Genomic DNA, 10,060 nt, shown 5'->3' with positions numbered 1-10,060 from the left:
CAGGGCTGGGCAGAGGTTGGGGGTGGAAAGAGCAAAGCCTGGCAGGGCAGGGCAGGGCAGGTTTCTTCTGCTATCAAGTGAGAGTTTCATGGGTCAGGACTGCTCACTGAACCAGAGCACCCCAGGGTATTTTCCAGGGGATACTTCAAGGGGAAGGTCCAAGGAGGGATTTCTCTCAAGCTCTCAAGCCACATGCCTGGTGGTTTGAGTTCCAGAGGGAATTCTGAGGAGCTGCACAGGGCTGAGAACAACTTGCTGGCACTGTTGGTGTCTGGGGGGGGGCACAGCTGGCTCAGGGTGACGCTGCCCTGAGTGCCCAGTGTGCTCTGCCCTGGCCTCTCCCAGCTGGACCCTCCCTGTGCATTTCCTTGGTTCTCAGCTTGCCCGTGGTCCTGAGGTTGTTCCCTCCTTCTCTCAGTCAGGCTCACTGGGGAGGGCAGTTCAAGCTACACAGTCCAACACTGATCCTGGCATTCCCCCCAGGCAGGTGTGTCCCTGGGAATGAGACATTCCTATTGTCCTCTGTCCTGTGGGGCTGTGGGCAGTGAAGTCTGTGGGTCTGGGTAAGGAGCTCTTTTTTTCCCTCAATCAGACCCTGTCATTAGGACACTTGGCTCTTTTCTGAGGTGTCCTCCCAAGCTGGGAGCTGCCCTCGAGAACGCAAATCATCCTCCCAGCACAGCAGTGTTCTCTGAAAGCCCCAGTGGAGAGGGGCAGAGATGCTGTGCCCATGCCAGGAGATGCTGTTGGGTTGGGGAGATGAGCCACGGGTGTCCTTTGCTCCAAGTGGGGTGCTGAGCCCTTGAGACAGGCTGGGACATTGAAGGGTCTGGGATGGATCCCTCTGCTCTCAACAGTGTCTGGTGGCTTTTCAGACCCAAATGGGAGTGTGATCAATGTCCATCTCAGGAAGGAGCAAAGCCAGGGCAGTTGGGAACAACAGAGAGGGACAGACCAGCTCCTCCCACTCTGCACTAAGCCCTAGACCATCTTCCTGCCTGGCAGGACCTGCTCTGTTCTCCCTGAGTGCATCAGAAGTGCTGAGGGGTTCTGACATCCAGGAACACTCCTCAGGAGAGATGAGGGAATTGCGAAAAAAACAAACCCGAACTTCTCAAATTGCCTTCTGCTGTCCTGGTTCTTCTGGGAGTGCAGATGCTGACAAGCCCTTTTGTACTGGGAACAGTTTCATCTGGCACAACTGAACACCAGGACAGGCCCCTGTGCCCACCATGCCCATGACCCCAGTGGTGCAGAGCAGGGCTGACCCCTCACAGCCAGTGGGCACAGGGTCTGCTCCTCATGGAAGATGTAGTGAGCCCCAAGCAGGGCTCCAGCCATGGAGCTGAAGGAGAGACTCCTAGAAAAGGAAAACAGGTGGGGGAGTGTAGCCGAGAGGGGGGTATTGGGAAATGGCTTTGGTTTTTCTCAGGAAGTTCTTTGCTAACATATCACTGATAATTCCTCCTTGGATAGTGCCCCACACCAAGAGGGAGTGAATGTCCAACAGCAGCTCCATGCCCCAGTTCCTCCTCCTGGCATTTGCAGACAGGCAGGAGCTGCAGCTTCTGCACTTCTGGCTCTTCCTGGGCATCTGTCTGGCTGCCCTCCTGGCCAACGGCCTCATCCTCAGCGCCGTAGCCTGCAACCACCACCTGCACACCCCCATGGGCTTCTTCCTGCTCAACCTCTCCCTCACAGACCTGGGTTGCATCTGCACCACTGTCCCCAAAGCCATGCACAACTCCCTCTGGGACACCACAACCATCTCCTACACGGGATGTGCTGCACAGCTCTTTTTCTTTTTCTTCTTCATGTCAGCAGAGTATTTCCTCCTCACCACCATGTGCTACGACCGCTACGTTGCCATCTGCAAACCCCTACACTACGGGACCCTCCTGGGTAGCGGAGCTTGTGCCCACATGGCAGCAGCTGCCTGGGCCACTGGGTTTTTCAATGCTCTGCTGCACACAGCCAATACATTTTCCCTGCCCCTGTGCCAGGGCAATGCCCTGGGCCAGTTCTTCTGTGAAATCCCACACATCCTCAAGCTCTCCTGTTCGCACTCAGGCTACTTCAGGGAAATCAGCCTTCTTTTCTTTAGTGTCTGTTTAGAGTTTGGTTGTTTCATTTTCATTGTTTTCTCCTATGTGCAGATCTTCAGAGCTGTGCTGAGGATCCCCTCGGAGCAGGGACGGCATATAGCCTTTTCCACGTGCCTCCCTCACCTGGTCGTGCTCTCCCTGTTTATCAGCACCTCATTCTTTGCCTACCTGAAGCCATCCTCCACTTCCTTCCCATCCCTGGACCTCGTTGTTTCAGTTCTGTACTCGGTGGTGCCTCCATCACTGAATCCCCTCATCTACAGCCTGAGGAACCAGGAACTTAAGGTTTCCCTGAGGAAAACGATTACTGGATTCTTTTCAGGAGCAAAAAGCTGCCTGTTTTCTTCTGTAAATCATTCCTAACATTACTTGCTACAGGCCAACCCTCTTTTCTCAGGATTTTGGAGGGCCTAGGAATGTTTTCTTTTATATTTTGAGTTTTTATGATGTAGTGCTGTAAGGAATTGGCTTGTGTGAACCTCTGAGGCAGCAAGGTCACTGCACCCTTGTATGTGCTAGTTGGCTGGTAAACAGGAGGTTGTGATTAGCAAAACAAAAGCAACTGAGAGCCACCTGTGTCAACAAAAGGAGGGAGTAAACGCAGAATTAACATTTAAGCAAGAACCAATAATGAGCTCAGTTTTTGCAATATGTATGAGCCAATTATAAAGTGTATATTAAGCTGTTGGCAATGTTTAATAAATGAAGTTAGCTGATGCTCATATTGAGTGGCTCTTTCTTCCCTCGTCGCGACAAAATGGCGCCGAACAAGGGACGATAACGAGTACCCTACTGGATTTTGCACGGTTACCCGCGGTCCCCAAAGCCACGGTCCGGTGTAGTATTCTGGTCGGTCTTGCAGCAGCACAAGAGGCGAAAAGAGTTGGGCGAAAGAGTTGGACTCCGCGCCGCCGAACGACCTCATACGAGGGTTTTGGCCGGCGAAAGAGTTGAACTCCGCGCCCAGGACGACCTCACAGGAGGGTTCCTGCCGACAAACACTGCCGAAGTCTTGTAAAGGGCTGCAAACAGCGCGCTGACGTATTATAGGTATGGAGAGACAAGTGGTGCTTTCTTTACTCCAGTGCTTTTTAGAAAAGCAAGGAGTTCAAGGTATAGACTTAAAAAAGGAACTAGCGACGGGGGCGAGCCGAGGAGCCATGCGCGGCCGGGGCGAAGGAGGAGGCGACAGGCGCCGGCGCCGCCACGAGCGAGGCGGGCAGCGGCGAGCAAGAGGCGGCCCCCGCGGAGGAGCCCCCCCCGAGGGACCCGCCGCCGAGTCGGCGGAGTAGTAAGCACCACCGAATGATCCGGATCAGAACTTTTTGACCCTCATTAGGTAAGCTAACGGGGGTGCCACCGGGAACAATATTTTAACAATGGGACAGCATATAATGAAGGAGGAAAGTGTAGTTCTATCTACGTAGAAATCCCTCCTTAACCGAAAGAATGTGAAGGTCACTGATTTTACTCTGCGGCGCGTGTTGTGGTGTAGAAAGCGGGGCTTTGAGGCCACATCTAGTACTGCGCTTAGTATATCTGCATGGAACAAAGTTGATGATAAGCTCTGGGATGAAATACCTAAGGGATCGAAAGATGCGAACGATCTAGCAGTTACCTGGCGTTTGTTGTTTGATACTTTAAAGAAGTGGCAGACAAGAACAGGAGACAGGAGGAAATGAAACTAAGTCAGCTACAGTACAGAATGCTCCAAATTCCAAGGAAAGGAGCTCAATTGATATTATAACAGAACAGTTAAAATCCTTGAAAAGTTCAGACGGAGATATAGCTGGCAGCGGTCCAGGGCATTTGCAGAACAAAGGCTTAACTAACAGTGAAACTGACACTAAGCCGAGTCGTAAATATCCTACAGATATCACCCTGTCTCCCTATAAGACCTCCAAGCCAGAAAATGCAGAAAAATCTAACAATTCACTCCCAGAGACAGAAAAGAAGAAAGGAGCCCCCCTCTCCATTGCCACTGCTGCAGAAAAAACAGTTTTTCCACCAGATTAAGTTTAATATCGTGGAAGCCTAAAAGAAGACAACCCCTGCCACAGGGAGCAAAAGAGGGGGAAGAAAGCTGCCTTCTCATGTTTTTGTTGGTTCTTGTGTTAACTGTAGTGTCTGTCAAATGTGTTTTTGTGAGCTCACAATATTATTGTTACTGTGTGTGTATGTGAAGAAACAAAGTTCTTTGCCAGGAGAAGAGGGAAAAAGAAAAGTTAAAAGCCTTCCCTTGTCAGGGAGAGAAACAGAGTATATTTCGCCTAATAACGACAGTCTGTTGCTTAGCAACTAAGTAGGAGTAAAGTTCTCCTACTTTGTAAAATTGCAACTTTGTAACCTTCTGATTGGAGAGAGAAATTGTTTTTACAATTTCATAACATAGTCTTACTAACTGTTTTCTGAAGTCATTCATTAAAATAACCAAAATTGTTTTAAAATATATAAATGTAACGGAGAAATAGAGTTTCTAAAGTAAACTACTGATGCCTGTGATAAGAAAATTCCAAGGCATGTGGGGGGAGTGATTTTTTCCAACAGAGCTACTAACCACAGCTGCTCTATCTTCCCTCTTCCCCCCACCCCCGCTCACACAGCTCTGTAAACATTTTTTTGTTGCTTCTGTGTTTTACAGATAGGTTTTTTGAGATTGTTGGGGAAGCTTTAAGGTAGACTTATTTGGTGGAACACCTAGCTCAAAAATATCTTATTTGACAGGGGCAGTTTTTGCCAGAGAAAAAAGGAAAAATAAATAAATTGTTTCTAACTGGAAGTTTCCACCTTTGTGATAATAGAGATAAAATCTAAAGATATAATACAAGAAATTGCTTAACAACAGACAGCATTTCAAGTTTAAACTGCATCTGTCCTAGTCTCTGTACTAAGCAGCAGAAGTGTGTCCCTGTTATCAAGGTGACAAGTTTAAACCAGAACTGTTGCCGCTTTGCCAGGTGTGCATCCTGGATCCCCTGGTATACTCTTATGAGCAAAGTCCTAGTTTAAAGCAACCTGAGTGAGTTTTACTGTGACTTTATGTAAATTGCTAAAGTTGAAAGCTACTTTATGAATGTTAACTTCTTACATACATTGATGTAAGTTAAACTGTTACACCTATTGTGTTTAAATAAGATGTTTAAAGTTTTCATACATATCCCAGAAAAATATATAAATATCAGAAAAATTCAGAATTGGCTGTTTATAAATCCTAGCTGACCATATAGTTTCAGAAGCTGGGTGAGATTACTTCAATTTTAAAGAAAAGACATGACTGTTCTCCAGTTTCATTTTTTACATTCGGAGAGACAGGGATCTGCTCTCAAATCCCAAGCCATGTGTGGCTTGATAATGGAAAGGTAAAAGATGCAAAACTATATTTAATCCAATTATGCAACTAAAATCCTTATCAATATTAGTAATCCCATCCTCTGAAAGATTTCCGTATACTGGGATTTTGAACAACCAATTGTTTCTTCCTAATGAAAATTGTTACTTGCTTTTATCGAAGTTACAGTGATTCAGTGTGTTTTACCTTATGATAAGAGAGAATTGTTCTACAGTACAACATGATAAAATGCTGCTCAAAATGATAAAAACAAGTAAAAGAAAATACAGAAGTTAGAGACCTAAAAAGATGAGTTAAAACTAAATGTGATTGTTCTAACCAATGTTATTTGAGAAGTAGGATTGAAGAATGCTCCAAGAAAAGTTTAAAGAACCAAGCCATGGAACCTATCTCCGACAGAGAGAATTACACTGCAAAGAATCATCACTAGGCCTTCAGCTTCAAAGAAAAACTGCAAAATTACCTACGATACCCACTTAAAACTGACTGAACTATTAATAACAAATTTGTGAGTTTTTTATTAAAGGTGAAGAGCAACTAAAAGAAGCAGATGAACAAGGGCTGAGAGTTAACTACATCCCAGACATCAGAGACAACTTGGACTGACTTCTCACAGAAGACACTGAATTTCAAGCTGTATTAGCAGACTGTAATAGTGACTTATCTATTCATTTTTCTAGGTACCGGCTATAAACAAAAATCATGTGTTGCTGCCAATCACACATTACTCATGTAACTCAGACATTGGTTTAACTTCTCCACGATTTAGAAAGTTTTGAAAAAACTGTAAGAACGGGTAATGTTGTAATTTGCTAATTTTCCACAGCTAAAACAATTCTTGCAGGTTGAAGTGTGTGTCACACTGCAGACATCCAGCATAAATCTCTAAAAGTTACATCATACTCAGTGTGAGAGGGCATGAATCTCTTTAACAGAATTATTTGCAATGTACTGCATGAATTCTAATAACTGTTTTATTTTCTTTTAGTGACTACTGCTGTGAAGCTTCTTTTAATATACCTAATGTAAATATTCAGAAATTCTTTTTCAGTGTTAACACTGTTGAGCAGATGATCCCTTGATAACGTATTGTACAGGCTAATTGATCCATATCTGATATAATATTCCTTCAGTTCAATCAAGATGCAAATTATGAGTAAGTAAATTCAAGAAGTGAAGTACCATTTGTATTACTTTACAGCTCTTACAGCATGTTGCTAAAAGATGAATAAAAATATAGAATTTCGTTTTTATTACAAAGGTATTTGGTAAAGAGAAGAGTGTCGACCCCTTAGTTGACTTGCAAAAGTGTTTTCATGTCTTAAGTTTTTTGCACACAGGTGTTTCTAGCTATCTGCATGATGGATGAGGCCTTGGAATGAAGCTGGTTCTTCGGAACAAGGTTGATGTTATTCCTGCAGGTGACTGCGACACCACCAGAAGCTGTTGTAGCTAACAGTTGTCTTAATATCATTAGAACACAGTTTATTGAACACAATTTCTTAGTATTTTTAAGGCACATAATTAAAAAAAAAAATAAAAAAATTAAGAAGCACATAATTATAGAGGGTAAGAATTTAAGTATAATGTGTTGTGTGACCTTTAGATTACTCACTAGGCATTGGTAAAAGAAAGTTTATCTATCTGGTTAGTTTTATCTGTTTGGTTAAGAAACTCTAACATTATAAGGTATTAGAAAATTATTATTATTATAAGGTACTAGAGAATTATTATAATTTCTTGGTTTGTGGAACGCAGTGACATGGAACTCAGAAGTATGCTTGTGTGGAATGTGTTTGGGTGATGGTGGCCACCGTGTGAATGTGAATGAATAAAAGTGTATGCATGTATGTGTGTGAATATATGAACACAAATTCACAAACACCTTTGGATAAACAAATCACATAAAGCAGATTACAGTAGCAACAAGCCCCTTTGATGCATGGTTACAATCCATTTTTGGTTCAATGTCACAATGGGTTTTGAGTCTTGTTAAGGAAGGTTTACGATGGTTGTTGACAATTGTTGTAATTTTAGTAATAGTTCGTATTGCTTTTTCTTGTATTGTTAAACGTGTAAGTGCTATGACAGAGAAAGTATTGTTGGCCCAGAATAAAAAAAAAAAAAAACAAAAAACGGGGGAAATGTAAGGAATTGGCTTGTGTGAACCTCTGAGGCAGCAAGGTCACTGCACCCTTGTACGTGCTAGTTGGCTGGTAAACAGGAGGTTGTGATTAGCAAAACAAAAGCAACTGAGAGCCACCTGTGTCAACAAAAGGAGGGAGTAAACGCAGAATTAACATTTAAGCAAGAACCAATAATGAGCTCAGTTTTTGCAATATGTATGAGCCAATTATAAAGTGTATATTAAGCTGTTGGCAATGTTTAATAAATGAAGTTAGCTGATGCTCATATTGAGTGGCTCTTTCTTCCCTCGTCGCGACATAGTGCAGAATAAAATTTTGTTCTGGATCCCGCTTCTAATTCACTCTCTTCCTCCTGAATTTGACTCTGCCCTGTGTAAATGAGGAACATTCTCTGTATATTAAAACAACTGAAAGGACACAGTAGAAACCTGGTGTTTTTGAGATGGTTCTTCACAGACCTTTGTAAAATATCAAGGCCTTTGTGCAAGGGGGGATGGGGAAAAGGGGACCAGAACAGCAGCACTGCAAGGGAGCAGCAGAGCTTGATCCTTCCCAATCCAACACTCTCCTTCTGTGCCTTTGGGGAAGGTCTCTGAGTGCTTTGGCTGGTTGGTCACTGTTCTGCTTGGTGTCAGTGCTGTGACCGTGGGCAGGGACAGGCCCTGGGCACTGCTGGGACAGAGCTGGGCTCAAGGACAGCAGAATCCTGCCTGGGCTGGAGTCACCAAGAGCTAAAGTACCACATGTTTGGGGTAACATATGAGAGCACAGGGCACACAGCAGGAAATTCCATCCCTCAGGCCGTGGGACATCTCAGACAGGGCAGAGCAGGTGACACCCCACAGGGCTGAGGGGCCTCCAGCCCCTGGCAATGGCAGCAGGAGCCAGGGAGACACTGCCCCTGCTGCCAGGAACTGTGTGTGTGTGTGCAAGGGAAGGACTCGTGTCTCTGCACAGCCCTGGGGGTGTGAGCAGGGCAGGAGCCCAGCTCAGCTCTGGAGCCCTGTCAGAGCCCTGACACTTCTGGGGGTGACTCCAGGAACCGCCTTCACTGGCCCAGGGACATTCATCTCCCCAGCCTCACACACATCCACTGCAAATGGCCCTGTCTCCTCCATCACCCTCCTCTGCCTTTCTGGCCTGGCCCTTTCATTCCACACCAGCAAAGCAGCCTGGGCACCATCTCACCTGTGCACTCAGAGGGCTTCTGTGAGCAGGAGGAGCAGATTTCTCTGGAAGGTGCATTTGTCTCCTGTCCCATGGCACAGGTCAGAGTGTGAAAACACTCCCAGGCTCACACATCCTGGAGAGCTTTTTCAAGACAAAAATAGGGAGAGGGAGAACAAAAGAGGCAAAATTAGAAAGATGAAAGGTGCCCCAAAAATCAGGAGCTTCCTCTGAGCCATGTGTCCATAATTGAATCACTGGTGGGATATTTACTTTGATAAGTAGCTGCACAAAACTATGCATGTAGACAATGAGAGAATCAGCTTAATATATTATATAGAAGGTGTTGTCAATAAAACAAATGGAGAAAAACTGTTGAAATTAAAAAAAAAAAAATATAAAGGTCTGTCAATGCTGGCCAGGAAGCCTTCAGCAATTCCCAAGACTTCTGTTCTGCAGAGGTTTCAAGTGTCTCCTAAATTCCACACTCCTGGCTTCAGGTCATGACTTCCCAGAGCAGTGCCAGAGCTGGCCACTGCCCAGAGATGCCCTGGGGCAGCTCCAGTGCCCAAGTGCGACAAGTGCCCCAGGGTGTGTGGGAGCCCTTTGGAGCAGGAGCTGGTGGGCAGGAAGGGCCCAGCTGGGGAGGGGCAGGGAATCCCCCCGCTCCAGCCCTGCTGCCCAGGCTGAGGAGGGTCCTCTCCAGCACAGCAGCACATCGTGTACCCTTGGGGGCTGCGCTGCCAGGGCTGTTCCGGGAACTGACTGTGGAATCTCCCGGGGTGCCCCGCGCCAGGCGGGAGCGGGGCGGAGGGCGGGCAGGGGGCGTGGCCGCGCGCTGATTGGCTGCAGCGGGGGTGTCTCAATCCGAAGCGCGGGAAGAGCACCATCTTTACCGCGTGGAGGGGACAGGGCGGTGGCCCCGGCAAAAGCTGTGCTTGGCTGTGTGAGCTGGCGGGGTCTGCGGGGGGAGCGGGGTCTGGGGATCCTCTCGGGGGCTGCGGGGAGCACGGCTGTTGGTGGAAAGGCTGGAGGGCTCGGGAGGGTTTTTCGGGGGGGTTCGGGGGTTCCCAGGGACGTTTTGAGGGGTCCCTGCGGGGATTCGGTGTCCTGAGGGGACTCGGGAGGGGAGGTTGAGGGTCCCTGAAGGGTTTTGGGAGTCCCTGAGGGGGTTTTGGTTTCTGAGGAGATTGGGGTGTCTCAGGTGGGCTGCAGTGGTCTGTGAGGAGGTTTGGAGGTTCTGGGGGGGTTGCAGGGACCTTTCAGGTAGTTTTGGTGGGCTGTAGGGGGTT

The 10,060-nt window shown here is 46.7% G+C and overlaps 1 protein-coding gene across 1 annotated transcript; it reads left to right on the top strand.

Annotated features, from left to right (window-relative positions):
- The first annotated feature begins 1,499 nt into the window (after window positions 1-1,499).
- On the top strand, window positions 1,500-2,468 carry LOC113980637 (olfactory receptor 14A16-like). The gene has a single exon (XM_027707854.1). The coding sequence runs from the start codon at window positions 1,500-1,502 to the stop codon at window positions 2,466-2,468; it is 969 nt and encodes a 322-aa protein (XP_027563655.1).
- Window positions 2,469-10,060: the final 7,592 nt, after the last annotated feature.

This window comes from Neopelma chrysocephalum, unplaced genomic scaffold, assembly GCF_003984885.1.
Source record: "Neopelma chrysocephalum unplaced genomic scaffold, ASM398488v2 Primary Assembly neopelma1_94876, whole genome shotgun sequence".
Taxonomy (NCBI): Eukaryota; Metazoa; Chordata; class Aves; order Passeriformes; family Pipridae; genus Neopelma; species Neopelma chrysocephalum.
This window is presented reverse-complemented; position numbering and strand designations above follow the sequence as displayed.

What these genes read in the sequence shown, in the direction of transcription:
- LOC113980637 (XM_027707854.1), top strand. Translation starts at nt 1,500, where the DNA reads ATGTCCAACAGCAGCTCCATGCCCCAGTTCCTCCTCCTGGCATTTGCA.